This window comes from Oryzias latipes, chromosome 19 (assembly GCF_053564925.1).
Source record: "Oryzias latipes strain Hd-rR chromosome 19, Olatipes_Hd-rR_3.1".
NCBI classification, from domain to species: domain Eukaryota; kingdom Metazoa; phylum Chordata; class Actinopteri; order Beloniformes; family Adrianichthyidae; genus Oryzias; species Oryzias latipes.
Window position 1 is genome coordinate 19,090,685 of NC_136255.1, and position 24,210 is coordinate 19,114,894.

Here is a 24,210-nt window from a genome sequence, read left to right on the forward strand (position 1 = left end):
GGGGCTTTTTTTGTCAGGAAATAGCATTCCACTGAGCATTTTTAAAGAAACACAAAGCCCTCCCAACAACATACATAATTAGAAAAACTCACAGACTGCAACCTGGAACATCATTCTGTAAATGAGCCAGGCTCCTCTAGTGCTGGAATCAATAATCATTTGCCAGTTGTATCGGTTCCAGGAGAGCATCGTTAGCAAGACCTCAGAGGAAAATTCAGCAACTTTTATCAAGATTTAACACACAAACTGTGACATTAGCCTTCCTGACTCCTGATCATGATGCCTCTCACTTATCGAATTAGTTTGCGTGTTTTGCTTTGGGTTCGTTGAGGCACTAAGTGCATTTTACAAGCAGAATCTAATTGTAGTGATCAGTCTAATTTTGATCTCTCATGGAGCCAAATTTGATTCTGAATGTTGCAGAAAGTCATCAGGCAATGGTCAGTAGATAAGTGCCTTCACTTGAGTGGCCGCATTATTTTTAACACATGTTTTAATTTAGCATTCCTGCAGCGTGGGGAGCATATCTAGTTTTTGGTGGTACTGGGTGACGTGTTTCACATTTATACAACCATTTATAGGTGTGATGCTGTTTTCTTTCAGCTTGCTGTTGCAGGAGACATGTTCTGAAATCAAGATTTATTATAAGGAGACTGTGTTGCTTTTAAGAGTTAGTGTCCACAGTCTGATTATCTTTATAATATTTCATTCAAATGTGCAGTCTCTGAGAATCTAGGACGTTTGAAACCCTAAAGCATTTTGTTTACATCATATTGTCTCACAACTAAAAATAAAACAACAAAGAGATGAAAAAATGTGTGTGAAAGCAGGTGAAAGCAGCTCCAGTTAACATTCCTTAAGCTACTGGAATATTTGATTAAACTAAAATGTTGGCTATTGGGACGAGAGGACATAATTTTCCTCTTCTCTAAATGTGCTTAAAAGATCCACTCTAATGAAAATTGCGTCCGCCCACGGATTTCTAATGAACTCTGAACTCTGATTTCTAATGAACTCTTGCCGCTTTGCAGAAACTATGTCCAATGGAAAACCACACAGAATTTTACATTTTAGCTAAAACTGCATAATCATAATTACAGAGAGCTGGAAACAATTTTACAATAGATCAAACGATGGTCGGAGTGGAATTTTAGATCAGTGAAGTTGCAGAGACCTACTCCAGCACCTAACAAGGAAATAAATGTAGTCCAACTTCACATGCATTTACTATTAACATGCATCCTGCATGGAAGTTAGGCCTCAAATTATTCATAGCTATTTTAAGTATTCATTTTTGGGAAAGTTATTATTAAACAACTGGGTTTCTGGTAACTGGACATGAACGATGAGGAGATTTTAACCATGTTTATTTGAATGGTATTACTTTCATTACGCATATTAACCAAACCAGCTGTATGAAAATACTGAAAATTTACTGACCGACTAACTGCTATGACCTATAATGACCTGAAATGACCTGGTGGTTTTAGGAAATGTGGCTTGTGGAAAGGAACGTTACTGAATTATTGTCATGAAAAATAATAAAAAGAAAAGTGTGAATTTACAAAAGTGTAAAGACAAAACATCTGACAGTGAGTTCTTCTTTAAGGAGAACTATGAAACTGCAAAGGGCCATCACTCCTTGGTAGCATTTTGCATCTTGCTGCAGTTTCTGTTCAAAAAATGTATCTTTAATATGTTTAATCTTTTTTTTTCATGTTTTAATAAAAGGGCAGATTCTTTTGTACTATTTTGGATTCTTGGCGGTTTGCATAACTGCCATTTTACAGGTAGTACCTAAAGTTGAATGCATTTAAGTTTAACAATAGTAAATATAAACAACTGTGCCTCCTTTGATTAAACTTTTGACAAGGAAATGGCTTTCTGCATGTTAACCTCTGTCTTTAGAGAAGCAACATAAGCAATGTTTTAAAGTTACAAAACCTTTTTCCAAAAAGCATCCAAAGTAATGCTTGTGATTAAATTCAAAATCTATAAAACTGTCAGAAAGTAAAAGTAAACCCAAACATTGCAGGAATGGAATTCTTTGAGAAATCTGGACAACATAATTTATCTTACAAAAAAGCTGTCATGCTTCAGAAGAAAAAGTTGAGACTCTGTAGCAAAAATAAGAATAACAGTTTTTTCTTTAGATAGACAATTTATTTTTCTTAATAAAAGCTATTTATTTAAACATATGTGTGAATGTGGTGAAAAACATGACAGGTATTTTTCTGATCTGACAGGAAGTTGTTTCACTTATGTTTTAAATCCTTCATTTCAAACTTTATCAGCGATTTAGGGATCTAATATGACCCTTAAAAAAACTTGTGATTTGCACTTTTCCCCTGATGCAAAACTTCACGAAGTCCAACCTTCTTGAAGTCCGTAAAACGAAAGAAAACTTGAGCCTTTAGTTGAAATTTTAAAATCGTTCGGGGGAACTCATTAGTTAATTATTTGAGCCTTAATATTTTAAGACCTACACATCTTCAAATGTATTCTCATTGTGGCACCCCCACCCCCCCCCTTGCTAAGTGGAAAAACAAATTAAATGATTTACTTTTTTTTAGAAGCAAAGACGTTAATTATTTCTCTTCTGCTGAGCTCTCTGATGGAATGTTTTAGTTCTTTTTCATAATTGGAAATGAAAAATCTTGTACGGCTTGAGTACAGTCAGAGCATCATGGGGGTGGGGGGGTGGGGGGTGCTTTCTAAGCACTGCAATATACATGATGTGTCATGTAGGACATCCATATCTGAATTACATAACCTCAATTAGTGAATGGTGCCTAGAAAACAACTAAGACCCAAGGTACTCTTAGTTGTTGTCCTGAAAGAATCTGGGTAATATTAATTTATTCCATAAAATCTCTTCCAATATTGATCTCTATCATTCGATTTGATTTTAAGATGGTTTTGGTTCAGTAATTTACTGATATTATAGCACTGTCACAGTAAATTGGAAGAGGAGATTCTTCCAAAAGCCTGGAAGCTGACATCCAGCTGTCATGCTCTTCCTTCACACTGTGCCTGCATTACAGTGTGCAGGACTGGGTTGTTAGAATGGTAAAGGTGGATGTAGAAGATGTGTCAGAATGTTGGGGAGAAGGTGTAAAGTGTCAAAGCTGGATGTACATCCTGCAAATGTCTTCCACGTTTCTCTGACAATCATCCCACACCCCTGGCTGAGTGAGGAGTGATTGACTGGGAGGTTGATTATGCATTTTCTGGCCAGGTGGTTGGCAGGCAGAGAGGCACATAACACCAAATTGCTGCATCAGCCAAAGTGTGAGGCCACAGATTCTGGCAAGAATGAGTCTGGACGAAGATCACAAGCATGATAAAAAGATACATGGACGTCAATCATCATCTAAAATGTGTCTGTTTGGTTGTTGATCTTTTTTTCCCCCTCCTGTTTTGTTGGCAGCAGTTTCTTTGGCTTGTATCTTGTACCATTAGAGGCTTTTGCCTTTTGAGCAATGCTGAGATGGAAGACAGGCGAAGCTGCATGAGTAAAAAAAAAAAAGTCGAGGTTCTTGGGTTCTTGTGGGAGTGGGGGGTTAGTCTTTGATGTTGCAGAGTTTCATGGAGGCAAATAACACACTTTGATATTTCTCTGCTAAAAAAAAAAAGTGGGTGCAAACAGGCAACATATACAAGCATCCGCAAATACACTCTTTCAAAGATGTTGCTTGATTTACCACCCAGCTGTGGATGTGCTGGAACTTTGGCTGCAGATATCTTTTTTGGAAAATCTCAATGGGTCCCCAATGCACTAAACAAGTTTTCTACTCTACTTTTTGTAGGTTTTGTGAATGTTAAGGTCATTTCAAATTTAACAAAAGGAAAAGCAGCAAAATGTGTTATAAAATGGTTGCAATCAAGATGTAGCATTACGGAGCCCGTGTCCTGACATGGAAAAAATAAAATATATCTCGTTCCCACAAATTAATTTCTTGTTCCCACAAATTAACATTCCATTCCCACGAAATAATATTTCATTCCCTCGAAATAATTAATTTGTGCAAATGAAATAATTAATATGTGTGAATGAAATAGTTATTCCCGTCATAAGTCATTTATAAACACGGATATGCTCTCCATCCGGCCGCAAAAGCCGCTTTCAGCGGTAACTTTCCTGTCTCTGTGACGCGAAAGGAAAAACAAAAACAAGAATGATCAATTAATTATTATCTCAATGAATATAAGAAGAATAAATCAAATTTAGGATGCCCAAGCTTGCTGCTTCGCCATACGCAGTGATTCACTGGACATAGCTCTTAGCTCCGCTGCGGAGCTCTTTTGCTTGTCATGCCGGCATTCGGGCAGCTGGCCAGCTGTAGTTTAGGGTCGAGTAGGAATAATAATATTCAGGTCATGTCTTTTATTAACATACTCGTTAGCAGTCGCATTACATCCGAAGGCTAGTAGGCTACACGCTACGTAGCCTATCATTTGTCCTATTGTATTTGAATGCATCACAGTCACAGGGCCACGGTGATTGGTTGAGATGCATTATGCGATATGTGTGATGCATGATGGGATACGTAGCATGTAGAAAAAATATCCCTGAAAAAAATAAAAAAAATATTTTTATGGTTGAAAACGTAAATCAATCACAAACGTTTTGGGACCTCTTCAACGTGTCGAACAAGGACCGGTTGAAGAGGGGACTCCCAACATGGGGAGACATGTGTCCATATGACGAGTCGAGGTGAGAATGCCACAGGCATGATCATCATACGCTCCACTTTTATGACGTCCCTTGAGCTGGCCGCACGAGCCTCAAGAGAACTGCATCCTGTTCTGTCCACAACCCTCCACGGTCACCCCACGTACGGGTCAACTCCCGTACGTGTGCAAGTGACTAAGGCATTACTTTCCATGTATAACTGAAGCATTTTGTAAGCTACTATTGCAAGGCCTGGCCAACTTTTTGTCAATAAATCAACTGCACTGCATCTATAAACTGAGAAAAGGGCAACAGTCAGCTGAAATGGCAAACTCACCATTGAAGTCCACTCTCAGTTGAGTTGAAAATGTTTTGATTTCAGATCAAGAACTGTTTGCTCACTTCTTAAATGTGGACAATAGCATCTTACATCATCTGAAGTTTTTGAAATAATTAATGACTTAAACTCACTTTTGCTGTTTTAAAATACCCCCAAATATCTAATTAATAATCAGTTTTGTCCACAATGATCCCCTCATTTGCAGTATCTACGGCACATATTGTTTAAGAAGGAAATGCTATTAAAATATGCTCACTCATAAGCTGGATTGCTCCCGATCCTTTCCCAAAGCTTGATCCCAAAGTTTGGAAAAGCATCAAAGTTGTTTTTCTCTCTACTTGTTTACAAAACTTTGGGTTTTAACTCTTCCTTTGCAAAATAGATGTGGTTTACAACAGCTGATATCCTCAAGACTTTCAGCTTAGAAAGTGCTCCCACAGCCTGCACCCCTCCATAAATATCTAAATGTGCTGCATGTAAACCCAGGTGCTGTCTGAAGTCCAGGAGTTTCTGCTGCATCAAATAGATTTTTCTTTTTTTGGTGCGTTCATCCAGAGGCAGCTTTGGGATGAAGCTTGTTACTCTCCTCAGCGAGACACGAAGCGCGCTCTCTAATTAGAACGCATCTCCCGGTGAGATAGGCGCTGAGGTCTGACTACTTCTCCGATCTAATCAGCTCTCCATCTCACTTTAGCTTCTCCACAGAAGGCATACTCTCACTTGTCTGACAAATGGAGACAACAACAACAAGGAGATGGCGCTTATGTAATGTTTGGAGGACATCATAGAAAGTCATAGATCTAAATCTTGAAGGAGCTCCGACCATGTCACATCTTTCTCTCACTCTCAAATTGAAAAGATAAGCGGAAACAAGACATTTGCGCACAGATGACAGTGAAAGCCAATGACCTACATTTAAAGTTATTCCTGAAATATATCTCTGCCGTTCTTCACTTTCTTGTAATCCTGGAAATCTCATGCTCATTGCCTGTGTGCACTCTGACCTTCATCAGAGCGTGTATCGTAACATACTTGAGGCTGTACCCCAGTTGTCAGCACTTCATTTTAATTTGGCTCCTGTGCCACTGGTGATTTTGACCACTGGGACATCCTGTCGAGTGTGGAAGCTAAACTATTCTGAAGCATTAGGACTGAATGAGGTGCACTACTGAATCTCTCCCTCTACAGTGTCAGCTGCTGTCTCCTTCGCATACCAGGGAATCTACTGAAATCCCATGAGAACATCATGAGCAAACGGTGAGGAAGAGGATAATTGAGTCAATGTGTGCTCTCTTATTCGCTCCAGCTTAACTCAGATGTAAAAAAGTTGTGTTTTTTTTGGATCTTGCAACAAGCCTGTTAAGATGCACACAGACAATGATCCAAGTATTTCCAGTCTCAGGGGAAGATTCATTGAATTATATTCTTTTGCTGCTTCTTCGCTCACTAAAAATCCTCCAAAATGTATGTTTGAGGCTAAATAGAATTGGGACTATGCTGGAGAAAAGTTAAAATTACTTACACGAATTGAACAACTCGGTGACATTTGAGCACTTGAAAATATGGCTTTAGCCACAATCTTTTTTGTTTTCAGACATTATTAGTTGCTGCAGAGAAAAGAAGACCTTTAAAGTTTGAATCCATCCGAACTGCAATCTTCAAAAATGCATTTTGTGAATAATCATTTAAAAAGGCGGATCTGCACTTAGTGTCCCTGTCCAGTTGGTTCTGGTCATGAGCACCAGCAAATTTCAATTTTGATCTATTATTAAAGCCTTCTCAGTGGTCTTTAAATTATGATTAGGGCATTATTAGCCACATTATTAAAAAAAAAAACCAGTTGTTTTTTAGGGCATAGGAGAGTTGTGGGCAGGACTGTTGCCATGGAGGAAGCGCCATCACGCTTTGCCGCTAACTTACAGCACCTCACAACCCCAACCTACCATTATGGGTGCAACAAAAATGATGAGCAATATCGAAACAATCCAGCCGTACAATTTGGAGCCAGATGTCAGATGGACATGGATCCACAGTAGCTGTCTACAAGCGGATGAACCAGAATGGAGTGGAGAAGGGAACTTTTACATCACACCTGGAAACTTTTTACAACAGCATTTTTTGTCTGCTCCTGATTCACAATGATTTCAATAAAGAAATACTCAGAAATGCAGTCAAAGCCTAATATTCTTTATATTTTTCCTCCATCATGAGAAAAAAAACCACAAGAACATGTTAAAAAACACCAAAAACAGGATTTTCATTATTGTCTTTAACAGTTCCTTAGAACTCCTTCCCATGTATTCAGTAATTATCTGGTAGATGCTCAAAAACGAGAACATGAAAACTACACTTGATGGGAGGAATATTTGAATAACAAAATTCTGCACATTTAATATACACATGTACAGCATTTTGTTTTTTAGCCTCTTCATTTTGTCCTAATTCGTTATTATCCCCATTTGACAAGACAAACATGAATATACATAGCACATTAATTTAGCTTAACAAGCACCCCTTCAAGCTTCAGTGCAAATAGGTCACATCATAGAGCTCTAAAATGTGAAGGAATATCAGGATTTGCATGGGTCTTTCCTGGGGGATTCATATTAGAAAACGAGGCTGAGCTGAAAAAGAAGTAGAAGGAGAGAGGGAGATTTGACCTGCAAGCAATCTCTGGAGAGCCGTTCAATAGCAGAGTCTAATCAGACTCTGGCTGATGCCTGTTCTCTGGGATTGCCTTTCTTCAACCCCCAGGCCTAATTAGGACCCCCGTGTACCATAAAGAGGGGTTGCCGCTCACAGGGCCGATTGGGTGGAAGCTCACCTGTGTGTGCTGGGAGAGCCACAGAAATGAGCTATTGGCGAGCAAGATGACAAGTAGGGCAACAGAGGTGGTGCAGCCAATGTGCTTTCATCCCCCTACCTGGATGTCCTGTGAGCTTAATGAATGTTAGGACGGTGGCTGAGGATGAGGAGCTGTGAGGGGAGATGTAGAAGAACAGGCAGACATATAGGTGGAGTGTGTGTGTGTGTGTGTGTGTGTGTGGGGGGGGGGGGGTCACAGAGACAGGAGAATCTTTCATGACTTTTTTCTTTGGACAATCTGCTGTGGCCATTTGCTGGGGAGCAATAAAATGAGAACAAGTCAAAAGTTAGCAAAGTCAGGGATATACTTCCTGAATCAACTCTAGATTTCTAGAGTCAGATATAGAGATACGTTGTACGTGCAAAAGATTTATTAATGTTCTCAATGTTCAAAGATCTTGTAAGAATTCACATAGTTCATATTATTTTTTATCTGTCTGTCTTGGATTTCACAAACAGTTTCAGGTTTCTAAGAATGATCTGGCAAAAGAAGTCATCCAACTGGATGTTTTTTTCTTCAACACAGGGCTTTGGAAAAGAAAAAAAAAGGCAAATGTAGAACTTTTCTGAAATTAAAAAATTCTGTAACACTTAAATTTAGATTAAAGAATTATTTTTTTTACTTTAAAGCACTAAAAAAAGCTGACTGTCCCATTCTGTGTCTGCAAAAATAATTATTTGGATTTTTGCTTAAAAATCTGGACGATCATATTTATAAGCCAAATGTATTTTCATGAGGAACATATATTTTTGAGGAATGATAATTATTCCGCACATGGTGTATGGATAACATATTGGTCTCCATCTTGCATTAGCTATATACTTCAACAGAGAGGTCACATTAGTGCTGCTGTTTTTCTTTGGCTAGTCTTGACTTTTATATTTATTTGTAAGCTTACTTAAATCTGGATTCTTAAGTTTAAATTTTTATGTCATTTGACATGATTCTTTGCTCTGATTTCAAATTTTTTAATTACAGTCACATTTGCTTTAATGGCAAATACTGAAATGCGTCATGAAAAAAAGGTCTCGATTTACAAACTGGACTCCTTGTGTTGCTTTCATCTTTGTGCATGCTTAATGGGGTTGCTTTTTACTTCCATTTATGGTCAACACTGCAAACTGAGCATGTGCAGAAAATGTGATTATTTAGAGTGATCTCCGAGTTTCACACATGAAGTGTCAAGTCTGCTTGGTGTTTTAAATCATTAGATTATTCTATATTAGCTGCTGTGTGTGAGATTTCCCAGATTTCCCAGAATTTTGCAGACAGAACCATTGGTGATCTAAAATGTAAAAACTAGAATGTCAAATTACAATACATAATAAAATATGGATAGATTTAAACTAAAGTAATCAACAATCAACATCTCTGCTTTCAAGTGCCGATGCCGTTCTCTTGAACAAAAAACACATCTCACACGCTACTCTGCTGCAGCACAATTTCCAAGTCTCTTTCTACCAAGCTTTTTTTTCCATCATACACATAGGATTTATTTTAAAATTAACAGTAATTACCTTCAAGAAAAACCCAGAAAACCAACAAGCCACTTCAGCCTCCTGAGGAGCAATGTTTTCTTTAAAAATATAATTCCTTACCCTAACCCTTTCCAGCTTTGCTGATCTTTTAAACGCACTAAAAAGCAGCATAAGACATTTAAGGCAGAGAGGCAAATAAGAACTGAATAATGGAGTGCCCAATTACACACTTCAGCTTTCTTCAAGTCATAAGACGAGCTCCCTGCTTCATTAAGTGCTTTTACAGTCAATCACACACCATCCAACTTTAGTATTCACTGACAAATCAAAAAAAATGACACAGCCATATAGTGACACGGGGTCTCAGAATCTTCATGACAACACATTGTGACTGGGTTTTCCCTGCTTTTGTCTGTGAAAATTTAATGAAGTTCCCTCCATCTTTCCCCCAACGGAAACCATAAAGTGAAAATGAGATGGGACAAATGTGAGCCGCGCTTTTCCAGGCTTAGATCTTTTTGCAGCATAAATACATAGTAAATAGTTTGAAATATCTTCAGCAAGATCCGGTGTGGATTTAACAAAAGCAGAAAATACCTTAACTTGTGCTTGACTTAAGTTTATTAATGTTCACAAATAAGCATTGCAGTGAGTACATTTCCTTGTAACAAAAATATAAGCATAGATTTTGCAAACACAGCACAGAAGAAACAGCATACACGCCTGCTTTCTTGAGCTTGGTCATGCTGGAAATAAGTTACAACTCTTAAAAAAAAAGTGGTTTAATACTTACCCTATGGCTTTTGGACTTCCCACCACAGTGCTACAGCAGAAAACTTCATTGACATTTTCCAAGGTGGTGCTTTAAAGTTCCACCATACTCTCATTTCGTGAGAATCAATAGGAAATCAGCAGTCGCGTCCACAATTATCCACATTAACAACAACCAAATGAATGTGATTATATAGTTAATATGATACAGAGCAACAGGTATGATTCCGATGCTGGTAACTAGTTATTACAAGTGCAAGTGCCCTTTTGAAAGTCTCTTTAAAGTTTTAAACTCCTTCTGCTGTTTGACAAACAATCCGCTGGCAGGCATATATTTGTAGAATGTAAGGAAACAGATTTTCTTTTTGACATCTACTCCCACTTAAAGTCATGTCCGACCATTTCATAGAACTTGACATTATAAGGTCTGTAAAAGTCCCGCAGCTGCTCAATAGCTTCTCTGTCTATCTGTACGTGAGTTCTGCCCTTTGACTTGCCCAAGCAGCGAGGTGAACCACTGCTCTCTGGCTTTTTAAGACATGGGAAGCCCTTGGTGCGATTAAAGTAGAAATGTTTGTCAGTGACAATGCGTTTCAACCCAAGGAAATCCTGTATCCGAGCCAGCTCCCCTGCTGGATCTGTGATTAGACGCTCTCCACTCACAAAGTGGATCTGAGCCAAAGGAAAGTACCGGAGCCAGTTTTCCAGGTGAAGGGCGTACAGGCCAATCCTAATGGCATTCCAAGACATGTCAACGAGGCCCAGGCTTTGATTTCTGAAGGCCAGCTCCTGGAAGCTTGGCAGATCGGGAGTTTTCGACAGAGTCTGAGTGTAATCTGATATTGCTCGAGTGACTGGGTCACGCACCACAACAATGAGTTTGGTATCCTGGGACATGGTGGAAATCCTCCGCGGAGTCTCTTTTGTTACAAAGTAGCTTGGCGTCTTCTCCATGGTGATTTGGCTTTCTAGGGTCCGTGGCATCAAACCTCTGCGTTAAAAAATGACAAAACAAGTGTGAACTTTATACCTAAGCATACAAATAATCACTATATCAGGGTTCGCCTTCTGCGATATCACTGTTTCGCCAATTTTTTTCTGTGCAATTTTTTTTTAACAGCGGACTATGTTCTGCGTTCTGATTGGCCATACGCTATTGTCAATCAATCTCTTGCGTGCTGTGTCTCCTATGCATGATGCATTCAGTTTGCCAAATTAACAAAAATCGTCGATTTCGAGCAGGTCTTTGGTTTCCTTATATTATACTGGACACATTTTTTTGAAGGTGTGCTCCTTGAGAGTTTAAACAAGAGAGATAAGTGTTAATATGTTTATGTCTGTCTGAGAAAATTTTGACAAGGGTGTAGTGAGGAGTTTTACAGTCTTAAAGCATCTATAAATATTGTGAAAAATAAAGACGACTTTTTCAGATTTTACCTTTTGCAGGTTATTTTTAGAATGTAACTCTCATAAAAAATGAGAGACCATTGTGAGGACAAAAAATATATCAAACAGTAGTTTTTTTAATCTTTTATTTTATGCAGTTTGGGGGTTACAGGGTGGCTTGAAAGAGCTCAAACGCTTGTTTAGGCCCAAAGGACATGATGACCTTGTACTCACACTGTTAAAAGTTAAAAGTATACAGGATATATTTAGACCGGTTTTACACTGGTGGAACAATGCACACATCAAACTACCCTGAGTGAGCCCTGCTTGACCAGAAACCCAGTTTCTGAATGTAAATGAAGCATAGTTGTAGTGGGCACAGGAGAGTTGTCACTAGAGAGTTGCATCGCCGGATCGCAGACAGATTTCCTGTGGATCAGAGCAAGTCTGTTGAGGAGTAATAAATCACCGTAAATGTAAAAAAAACAAAAACAGCAGAGTAACTTATTGGTGGCTACTCACCTTCAAAGTAGGCCACTTTGGTATTTGAGAGAACTGAAGATGTTCACAGAAAACGGGTTTAAAGACTTCCCGGTGTTCAAAACAAGCTTATTAATGGAGCTGACATTAATTATTTTTCCCTAATGTCGCCGTTTGGTGATCATTTTGTGCTTTGTAAATGTCAAACATTTGTGAGAAAAAGAACAAGTATGATCAAGTGAAATGTTCGGAGCATTTTTTTAAAGTCAAAATCATGATCTTTTGGAATTGTGAAACTTTTAATCATCTGCTGCAATTGTTTATTTTTCAAGTAACATTTAAAAAATGAAAGAGTTTTCTTTTTTTTAATTACTTGGTTTCTTAACCCTTGTGCTATCCTAGGTACTTTAACATTGGGAGTTGGGTCATCTAGACCCACTAGACAGTGCGCTGAACCTTTTTTCTTCAATGAGTTGTGATCTTCACTGGTGTCCATGGATTACATGAAATCTTTCCACGTTTATCCACCTTTGACATGGTGGAGAACACGTCAATGTAAGGGTGAGGTCATCTAAGATACCACAAGGGTTAAAGAGAGTTTTTTTGTTTCTATTCAGGTTATATATTATTTTCCCACAGTAACGGTCACACCAGGTTCAGTTTCAGTTGTCCACATTTGTTTCTGTTCTAGTCCTCAAAATATTTCAGATCTTAGTTTTCAGGTTTTGGAGTCAGGTTCTCTGTTTTCCCATAATTTTTTTTCAGGTTCATTACAGTTTATTTGTTTTTTTTGTCACGATTTAGTAAATTTGTTAATCTCTTTGAACTTTTGCCATGAGCCTTTCTATGTAGGTCTTCACCAACCACCATTATTGACACTTTCAATAGAAACTGAAAGACCAGAAGAAGAAAACCAGCAAATTTGAAGTGATTGGCCCAGTAAGAGATCTGTATTTGCAGTCTGAGCCTGTTTAAAATGAAACTGAAACTAGAATAACTCCTTGTTCTCACCTACCAATGACAGGTTTTATACTATATAACTTTTTTTGGTCATTTTGATCAAGATTTTCCTTCAAAACCCACTGCATATTTGGTCCATGTTTTCAGCCTTGTAGTTCATCATCATTCCACTAGAGGCAGTAGAGGAAACCTCAAAAACACTTTTGGCGGGAAAAAAGTTTAGCCAATTTTCAAAACTCTGTGGTGAGAATAATGCATCAATTTTTATTTGTTTTTAAAATGACTACTAAACATATTAAAAGAATGCAAAATTTGTTCATAATAATTTTACTACACCATGTTAAAAAATGAGTGAATCAAATTTGAGACAGTGGCCAAATAAGGTGCCTTTGTTCCTTAACATTACTGTCAATATTTCTGGATTTTAAACCAACATTGTTAACCTACCAAATGACCCTGCATGTCATAACTGATACTATCTATATGTCATAAAAATGTTATTGCGGAATTATTTTTCTGGGGGTTTATAAAGTCTCCTAATTCCAAAAAAATCAATTATTCTTTCAATTCTTTGATTGTTAATTGTCTTTACAGAATTGTGCAGTGGTTTGCAGCAAAAGGAGGTGGAGAGCTGATCGGGTCTCTGCATTGGCTCCCCCTTCTTTAAATCTATAAAATACTTTGCTCAGAATTGCAACTTTCCTTAAGTTTTTAACAGAATGGAGATAACAGCCCAGCCATTTATATGTTTTCTGTCCTGTAACAAAGATTCGTATACGATTATAAAGTTTTTCCTCACATGTGAGCAGCATGCAGAGGCCATGATGACATTTAAGAAACCTCTATCAAAAAATTACTTTTACATGCTTGAGCAAACAAAACCAATAAACCATAACACCTCAAATGGAGCAGTAATTTTAGATTTAAAAAAGTTATCAGAAGCTGAATCCACGCTTTATTTTTTATTACATTTACTTTGCTGTTTCCTTCATTTCCACAATAGAAAAATTCATGCAATGGTATTACTAAAAATGTTAAAATTTAATCCCTGTTTAGTCATATTAAAGTTCTCTTTTATAATTTTACATGTTAAATTTTATTTGCGTTTCTTGTAATGATTACTGTTCCTGAAATATTACACAGAATTCAAAAGGAAGAGCAGAAAAAAAAGAAAGGTCACACTGGCATCAATACTGCTCCAAATGAGGGATGTGCTGAAACCTTCTGGAGGTGTAATAGATGTCAAATCATTTCAAATCAAAGAGTATTTAAAAGTCTGAATGAAAAGTTGTGTGAACATTGATGAGAGGCAAACCACCCCTCCAGTGGAAGTGCCAGAATGCTTCTGACATCTTTGGCTGGGTGTCCTGGCAGAAATGTGCTTACTGGGTGGCTCAGGCTGGAGAGATTACGCTGGAGATTTTGATAGTTTATTGTGCAGAGGATGTGAAAAATCTCTGAAAACTCTCAGTTTCAGAGTTTACAGATCTACAGACTGCACTGTATGAAGAAAATTTAGAATCAACATTTATTTTTTTCGGTGCTGTGACTCTTCAAACTTGCTTTTATTTGTTTTGCTCTGGCCCACCTGGTTTCGCGTTTCAGCGCTGCCGGGACTTGGCCAGTCAAGCCACCATCTGATGCTTGGCAAGTTCACTGGAGAAAATCTTTATTCTTTTGTTTAGATATCACATGGAAAAAGACAATATCCATGAGCCAGACTTCATTGCATTTGCAGAACAAGAGAATCTGGGCAGAAATGATTTGGACTTTCTCGGTAATGCAGATGTTTTGTTTTGAAAGCAATCCTCATTTGACCTTTTCCACTAAAGCTTTGAAAGCTGACAGTCAAACCACAGTAATGGGCTGGAGCTCACATCTCCAAGAGACATCTCTGAGATAAAAGGGCTCGAGCTGCCAACTGTCCTGAAGTGTGCCAATTAGTGGAGATACTTTCAGTCTATTATTATTGTATACACGTACCCCCTACAGGCTTTATGACAGCCAATCATTTACATGAAATGCATTTGGAAGCAGGTCACTCTTTAAAGGTTTGGTTATATCTACTTGAATATTGTTCTCAATAACAAAACAAACATGTTTATCATTTAATAAGTAATTAAGGATTTTAAATAGTTATGTGTCTATTTGATGAATATTGGATCAATTAGGTTAATGCTGGTTGTGCTTGAACTTGTGGATAATGATGGTGCATTTGGAAAAAACAGAATCTTATGATGATCAAACATCTTAGCTCCAGAGATGGAATACAAAATAATAAATCTGGGAAATGAATTCTCAATAGATCAAAATGGAGACTTCTATTGTTTCGCCTGAAAATATCCCATTTTCGGTCTTTCAAGCTTACTTTCAAAGCATGTTGAAGGATGCAGCAGGAAACAATACATCAACAATGATTGATTGAAGAATTGGATGGGAAAAGGATGACCATGCATGGCACACTTGCAGTAAAATGATTAATTCAGGGAGGCCATGATAAGAAGTTTAGCTAAGCATCAATTCTCAGCTAATAATATAGCCATATTTCTCCTCATTAAATTACATTTTAAGGTGCACATTTTTGCCACATGAACAGAGCTTTAGTCCAAATGTTTTACACCCAGCAAAAACTAAATCTTAAAAAGGTAAAAACACCCTTTTTTCAAGAAAAAATGTCTTATTTTGTGTCTGACAAGAAAATAAATTGTATTAAGTTTCAGTTTGAGACCATTTGGTGACCAGAATTTTTTTCTTAAACTAAGAGTTCTTGGTAAGACCATTTTTCTTACCCTATTGGCAGACATTTTTTTGTTAGTGTTGCGTACTTAAAGACAATCTGCCAATGCGGTAAGAACTTTTGACTTATTTCTAAGGGGCCACTGTAGTCCCTCTACTTAATGTTGTAAACAATTGTTTAAGAACTGGTAAATAATTGACTTTTTATCATGTATAACACAGCCCTTTTAACTTTATTTGCATAGGTTGGGACAAAATACCCCAAACGGTTATTTGGTTATTTGCTTATTAGCTTAGATATTTCTCATCTCTCCTCAGTAAATTATCAATGAAATAGGCCATCATTAGCCAGAAGAGAAGTTGTTCCAGCAAAGACAACAGTTGACTCATGAAAGCTCAGAGAGCTTGTTTTGTCGTTGTTTTTGTTTTGCAGTTAGGACATGGTGTGTATTACATCCAACTTTTTCAATCTCTAATTCCCAAAGACCATTTGTGAAGTGAAATGAAGTAGTGCTGTGTTTCTGGAGCGTGTTATTTCATTTTTGACACATTTTATTAGCATTGTTTGTTTGTTTGTTTTACCCTGTTGTATGATAAATTATCACAAAATGAAATAAGTCATTTTTAAATTGAATCTTCCATAAAAATACATTGTTTCATTGGCAAATAGATCACAAAACTGTAAGAGAAGACTCCTTAGATACTATTACGCACCACTGACTGACGCAGGTGAGAGACTTCGCCTTACCTGTACCACTCCAGCCCTCTGTCATAGTTCCTGTCAAAGAAGTGCGTTTCTGTTCCAGCAGCTCGCACGTCCGGATGAATTCTTATAAACTCCAGGACCGCTCTCGTCCCTCCTTTTTTCACGCCAACTATGATAGCGTTTGGCAACTTTTTATTGCCAAACTTTAAATTAATCATCGGAGGAATAGGCGTGTTATTCCTGGCGATGTGAGGAATGGAAGCGCGTCTTTGGTCAGTTTTTAGCTGCGATGCATCCACAAACATCGCGTCCGACAGTGAGCGGCAGGGGAGGGATTTCTGGAGGCGCCGTTTGGCTCCATCAGCTCGCTGACAGCCTGGCGGCGGATTACCTGACTTTTGCACAACCGCACCGTCGGGGAACAGTGCACAATAGCACAAATATGAAAGAAAAAGAGATAACAAACAAATTGAGGTTCCTCTGAGCCGATGTGAGAATGGCAAAAGTCGACTGAAGAGGAGCACGCATGCCATCTCCCCTTATATGAACAGCGCATGATTTATTTCTCTAGTTGGTTTTGCGCTCCGTCCCTTTTAATCAAGTGGTCAAATTCCCCACTAGGTGTAACTTAAAGGGGGGGAAAAACAGAAAAGTTTATGTCCATTACTTCACCGCGCAGCATGATAACAAAAACCACAAAATCCACATTCTCTTCTCAAGTTATTAAAAAAGAAAATGCCAGGCGCTCATGCGGACGGAGCTGGAATGCGGCATCCTCTTTAAAAACTCCCGGAGGTGTCCATTACGCGCGGTGGAGAGGGAACTTGAGTGGACTGTTTGTTCCAAACCTTCTGAGCAACAGAAAAAAACGCTTCAACGCTCTGACGTCAGAGCCCCTTTGCATTAAGAGGAACGACTAAAACAAACATTTTCTCCTCATTTATCTAAAAAAAAAGAGAGAGACGGAGACAAAAATGTTTGAATGGAGATTTTTTTTTCTTCTCTGAAAAACATCATCACTTTCGGATTCAATGAAACGGTCACATCATACTGCAGAATTGTCTCCACTGTGCTGGAAGAAAAAAGAAGGCTAAGAATGATTTTGAGATTGCAGAGGGGAGAAACCCTTAAATCCCTGTGGGATTTCACTGTCAACACACATAGAGAGCAGCATCATAACGCCACAAAGTCTGCTTGACATTCATAAAAATACAAAGAAAAAAAAGAAATGCACATTTTTTTGTATGTTTTTTTTTGTTGTTGTATTTTTTAAATATATAATTCAATTTACCAATTATATTATCAGTTTGGTAAACTCTTGGTCTGAATGTCATTTTTAAAATTGCTAAACAGGACAAAGGGAAGCTGTTGTAGTTTACCGAGTAACCAATAGGGGTTGTATAAGGCAGCATATTAATGTATTACTTGCAGCTTTATGGTAAATGGCAAACCATGAACACTATGAGCTGAATGCACATTTATTACAACACATATGCACCACACGCCGCAGATGTGCATGTACCTTCACAGGTCCCTTTACCCATGTGCACATACATTCACACACTGATTGCAGCTTTGCTGTCGAACAGTGGCACCAACCTATAAACTCTAGGAGCAATGTGGGGTTCAGTGTCTTGCCCAAGGACACAATCGCTCTACCTCTGCACGACCCAAGGTTAAAAACCTCTGTTTGACCCCTTTGGGTAGGTTACAAATGAACTCCAATTGGTTTTCTTTTACCTCATAGTTTTGCATAAATTGTGATTTTCTGATCCTCAAACCCTGAATGGTCATACCGGAAATTGTATGGATTCAGTGGTTTTGTTCTTGGTCATGTTTTTGGTTTTCTTTGTCAGTCACTCCACCTTCAGGTTCATGATCCACAGCTGTCTTCAGTTCAGTTAACTACCCTCAGCCTATTTAAGTGTCTTGGTTTCTGTTCTTCCTTGTCAGGTCATCTGCTATGTTCTGCAACATTTTTCTTTCTCCTCATAGTTTTTTCATGTTTCAGTTTGCCTATTAAATGTTTTAGTTCCTGTCACCAAGCTTGGTCTCCTGCATTTGGGTCCTCCACCACCAGATCGCGACAGAAATGTTCTAACAAATTCCAGGCTTGTCTGTTTTGGGGTAAAGGTTAGCAACTGGGAACAAATATTTTGCTTCAAATTGGACTTTCAGCGCTCCAAAGACACCAAAAGGTGAATCAAGTTTCCTCTTGATAGAGGTTCAATAAGTGCTCAGGATCCCCTCTTGACTTTGGCCCCAGGCATCTGCCTGCCTCTGGCTACAGTGCCCAGTGTAAACACAAACTCAGGTTTTTGCAGACAAATTAGATGTAATATGATATTAAGGTTGTTAAACAGCTAAAATTAGCCTTACAGCCAAAGTGAAATAATTCATTGTTAGCGCTACATGTAAAAACCCTATTATTATTTTGGGCTTTCCACTTTGTAGAAAGTTGGACCAACAGGATCTGGAAACAAAACCAATGTAGTCACTTGAGTGCTTTTGTTTATACCGCTTATGCCGTAATGTGTTTGTGTTTCTATTTTTACCAGCCCCTCTGGTGAGACATTAAATATTAAAAAAATACATACAAAAAGCTTTGCATCATATTACACAAACACTGCTCTCTTTAATGGAGGACCTGTGCATTACAGTGTCCTAACTTCTGCAAATTTGATTGAGATTTTGTGTTTTGTTGACAAACATGCAGATCTCTGCAAATTATATAAATGTATAGTACTGTATTTGCTCAATGTTCCTCTTTCTGTAACCACCCTTTGGGGTGGAGTTTGGAAAAAAGCACACAATTTAACATGTAGAATTTCTTTAATTAATAATATACTGCTGGTAACGCTGAACTGGTTTCCCCACTGTTGTGACCAGAGGTTAAATTATTTTAGAGCACTCTGATTTTCATGGTTTACCCATGGTCCTGTCCTTAATGTGATATGATGTGTGATGAGTTGCATTAATGGACTTCATGTCTGAAAAAATGTTGTTTTTTTTGGCTAAAAATGGCAAAATCATAACTAAAAGACCACTGGGAACGCTTTTTCAATAGATCAAAAGATGACCGGAGTGTTTTTAACATCACAGGGCGTTAAATGTCCTAAGCCATAAGACATGTCGATCACTGGGTAATCTTCTTTTAAAGATTTGTCTGAGTAAAATCCATCTTTTTTTCCTTTACAGTTGTGAGTCTTTAATGTCCTGGAGAAGTCAGTGATCCAGCCTAAATCAAGATGGTAAGACCCGGAACAGAGCTGCCGTGAGGCTAAATCCTGCTTTGTGTGCGTTTGTTGAATGAATCAATATTTTTCATGCAGACATACAAGAGTTATGTTTTGTGATTGTTTAATTTACTCGTTACCTCATATAATAAAAAAGGTTTCTTGGCTTCCTAGAGACTTCAGGCCAACATGAGCTCTCGTAGAGTTATCCACCTCGCCCCAGATCCTTTTTGGCATCATCGTTTATAAAATAGAGGAAGTGTTGGTGTGTGGTCATCTCTCTTAGTTTTCTGATGACAGATCCAAATGCAGACAAACCCACGGTGAAAAACAGAAGAGGGCAAACACTCCCAGGACTGCAGAGGTGTACGGGGAGGAGTTGAGATGTCACAGTGGTGCTCCTGTGGGTGTCTGCGCCCAATCTCTCTGGCTTCTGATTAAAGAATGATTTATAGGGGCAGGTCGGATGGGCCTGCTCGGCAATCGGTCTGGTGAATGAGATTTTTCCTGAGGAAGTAGAAGGGGGGGGGGGAATTCAAACCTTAAGGCGAGAAGCCCGCAAAGCTCAGCGATAGGACTGTGATTAAATGTTATAATCCGGTCTTTGCAGAGTGCACAGCTTTTTCCTGTTGCCATCAAAATGTTGGCACCAGTGTATTCTCACTTTCACTGAACACATGCTCCATATCAGCTAATTTCTGCTGATTGTAACCTTTCTTCAAGCTTTTGAGGAGGACAGAAAAACCGTAATTCAGTCGACGACTTTCAGGAAGCAAACATCTTTGTCAGGACTAAAATTCTTAATCGACTTCAAGCAAATGTAGAGTTCAGCTTTTAAATGAGAAATAAAAGAGTAGTCTAATTTTGATAAAACACAGATAAACAGTACCTGCTTAATTCTCTAAATATAGGTCATTTTTCCTCTGACCCCTCTATCATCAGCTTCGTCCATTTGTCAGAGGGAAGTGAAGCCTGAGGAAGGCGCCTTTCTTGGCACTGATCAGACGCTGACAGCAGATATAGATGACCAAGACAACTTCACGTTACACTCTGATGACAAATCACTTCTGCAGAATTAGTTTGCACCGCCTTTTCAGAAAAAAAGATAAAAAGAAATGCACAGAGGAAATATTTTTGTTTAAAGACATGCTGGGATATTCTTTCTGCTAATCTATTTTTGAGTTTAAAAACTTCTTGTTTTTATGCTAAAAAAAAGCAAAACCATTTGACAAAAGCAATTTTTTTTTAGAAATAGTTGTTTTTTGTCACTTTTTCTACTTAATTAAGAACTGAAATGCTGCTGTAGAATATAATGTTTCGATTTTATAGTGTTTCATTTGTTTAAAGCAATTAAACAATACCGACACTACATATGTAAACAAATGTTAGAATTAAGAAATCATAACAAATTTTATTCAATCGATGTATGACGTAAAGAATTTTTTAAAGATGTTTTGTCGACTTTAAATTCCACAAGAACTTGTTCTGGCTCATACAAATTAATGATGACGAAATAGTGCCAACTGCTGGTTGTTTAGTGTCAGTGTAGCTACATTGAGCAGTTTATCTTTTTCTATCTTTAATCTTTTTTTTCCACTTTTATCTTTTAAGCTTTTTATCTTTTTTTTTAGGAAATTAAAAATCTTAGCATTTAAAGCTTTGATGATTGTCACTTTTGTAAAATCAGAAACTACACAAAAAATTTGGTTATGTTTTTTATTTTCTTAAAAAAAAAATCCTATCTTAAAGCTCTGTTAATGGAATTTTATTAATCAGATTAATTCGGGGTAAAACTAAGCAGAATAATGGATTGAAAGCAAATAACTTGATCATAATAAAACGTCTAAATTTAACATACTGACTAGGCCTGATATTTATAAACGATTGCTTTATGTTCTTGAAGCATCTTTAGCTTTTTATTGCACAAATAAGAATCCCAGACATTTACATGACTTTGGTTCTGTGGATGTGGACTGTTGGAAATTTTGCTCAAGCATTTAGCATATGTAATAGTTGTGTTCCTCTGATGGATTGAATAAACTCTCATAATTGTCATTTAAGCTTTGGTTAGAAAAGAGTGCAAAAAAAGAGATCTCCATAGAATAAGTCAAAAAGTCTTAAAATTTGAAATATGTGTCTTTACATAAGCAGAAAAAAGAAAGAAAAGCTGCTGAGGGGGAAAGGAAAATGGCCTTAGTAAGAATTCACATTTTTAAGAAAAATATTCTAGTCACTAAAACATGTTTCCCCAACTAAATATTATTTTGCAATAAATTATATATATTTTTCTTAAGATTCATTTTTACAGCACAGTGCTACATTTTAAACAACTTGAAAAGTGATATTTGCCAGCTTTTATGTTTATAACAGTGTCTGTATCACATGGAACATAAAGAGCGAAAGGCTTCAGATATTTCCTTTAACCTAAGAAGGCTGCTAATACCCATGTGCCTTAGTGGAAATAAATGCTAAAATTAATCTGATAAAGAGATACATTTCTCTTTTTATTTCAGAGTCGTGGATGTAAATAGATAATAGTGTCACAAATAGGAAGAAAAAACATGTTGTAAGTGATTGCACTTAGCTCTGTTGCCCACAAGATGGAAGCATTCTGCTTAATAATCTAGTTTTTTTTTCTTCCCAATCTGAAACTAAATTTTATGATCAAAATTAAAGTAAGACTAACTTTGACAATATTCAAAGAGGAAACTAAACACCTACTTTAGCATAATAGCATGTTATCCAAGCATTTCTTAATAGAGCAACGTTTAGAACAAAGAACCTCTGTAGCTATTTTTTTTTTTCACAGCAGAAAAGTCTCCAGGCTGGTTTAAAAAAAAAAAAAAAGATCGGATGGATGTTTGCATCGGTTAGAGGAAGTGGAGGTGGTTAGGACTTTCGATACCTGGGGGCTTACATGGACTTAAGTTCAACCTTAAAGTTATTTAAAAGAAATAACTGAAATTCTAACTCTTAAAGACTCTAAGGGTTCTACATGATCCAAGTGGAGTAACTTAAGCTAAAACCAAAGCAGAAGTCTGCTGGCGTGCTGGGCACTGAGGTGAAACCTATGGGGTTGCTCAACTTAAGATAGTTGCTATTTTAATAAGACTTTTCTTCAAAGCATAACTGATTATATTAAATTGTGTTTTTTATAGGGATTCTTCCGCTCTGTAGCAATAGAAAAATGTGCCGTAGGTCAATCCTACCCACCACAAAAAACTTTTTACTAATCCTTCTGGCCAAAAAAAACTCCTGCAGAAAGTCTCTTTGGCATTATTAAAATACTTTCAAAATTGACTTTAATTTTACTCCAAACAGAGCAATATTCTTGTGAGAACAGCAGAAAAAAAGAATCTTTCATTGCATTAATCCACACACTTCCTTATATGATCTAGCAAAGAAGAATACATAAAATATACCAGCAGCCATGGACAGCAGGCCCATGCTGTCACATGCACAAACACACTGTGAACAAACCAAAACTGAGTTCTCACAGACAGGAAATGATGTCAGCTCTTGTCTCCAAGGAGATGGAAGCAGTTGCTAAGATACTGTGACACTAGAATTTTTCACTCTATTTTCTCTGCCCCTCTGTCTCTCTACTACTCACGCACACACGGATGTCACCATGAATAAGTTCAAACTCTTCCTGGTATCTCTTTTTTCTGGATGGCATTGAACCCTGACTTACCTTTTTCTATGCACAATTCTGAAAATAGTTTGTTAAAATGTTCAGTTTTGAAGGCTATAAGACTGGGTCCCATAAATACATGTCTATTTTTTGTCATTAAAAAATAATCATAAAACAAACAGTCCATTCACTCATTAAATCCCATTTTCCAAAAAAAGGTATAATATAAAAGAAATGATGGATGTGAGTCACTACTCATTAAACCTTCCTCATGGTGAGCAGCATCACAAAGTTCAATAAGCATGCCACATATGTATAGTCGCTATCTTGTTGCTGCCAAATCCTCATCGTCCTCCCATGTGGCTCCTATAACTCAGCATTAAGAGTTTGGGTTGTACCAGGAATGCCATGCATCCCCCTTTTGGATGGTGGAATCCGTTCTCTCTGCTATATTTCTACTCCTTTCTGTTTTGATGACACAAGCAATACAGTGGTGAGTGTTTATTCATTTACTGTGCACAAATGCATGTCCTTCTCCCTCCCTCCTGTCACACGCACAAGCTCAAGGGTGCCTTGCGCACACTCAAGCACAGCACACATGCATACGGGGGATATCAGATTCAATGTGCAATGACACAGTGAGGACATAGAGTGGAAAGAGGGGAAGGAAGGGGAGCAGAAGCGCAGGGTGAGTTTGGCTTGAAATCATTTTAAATGGTGCGGGGGCTGGAAGGCAAAAAGATGTACTGAGAAGGGAGACAAGAGCAGCGGAAAAGCGCTGAAAGGCAGCCAGGGTTGGATGAGAGGCTGGATATGGGTTAAGATTTTTAACACGACCAAGAGGGAAAGAGGGAAGAGAGGGAAAGAGGCAAAGAAGGAATATCCTCTGCACCACTGTGTGACTGGAAATTTAATAGAGGGAGAGATGGAGGGAGAAAAAGA

General features: G+C 37.8%; 1 protein-coding gene across 1 annotated transcript; it reads right to left on the bottom strand.

The window, feature by feature from the left end:
* Positions 1 to 9,962: 9,962 nt before the first annotated feature.
* On the bottom strand, positions 9,963 to 17,258 carry LOC101160852 (heparan sulfate glucosamine 3-O-sulfotransferase 2). The gene is made up of 2 exons (XM_011488102.4): positions 16,441 to 17,258; positions 9,963 to 11,121 (listed from the first exon to the last, which is right to left on the bottom strand). The coding sequence occupies exons 1-2, from the start codon at positions 16,929 to 16,931 to the stop codon at positions 10,503 to 10,505; spliced, it is 1,110 nt and encodes a 369-aa protein (XP_011486404.1). The 5' UTR covers positions 16,932 to 17,258; the 3' UTR covers positions 9,963 to 10,502.
* Positions 17,259 to 24,210: the final 6,952 nt, after the last annotated feature.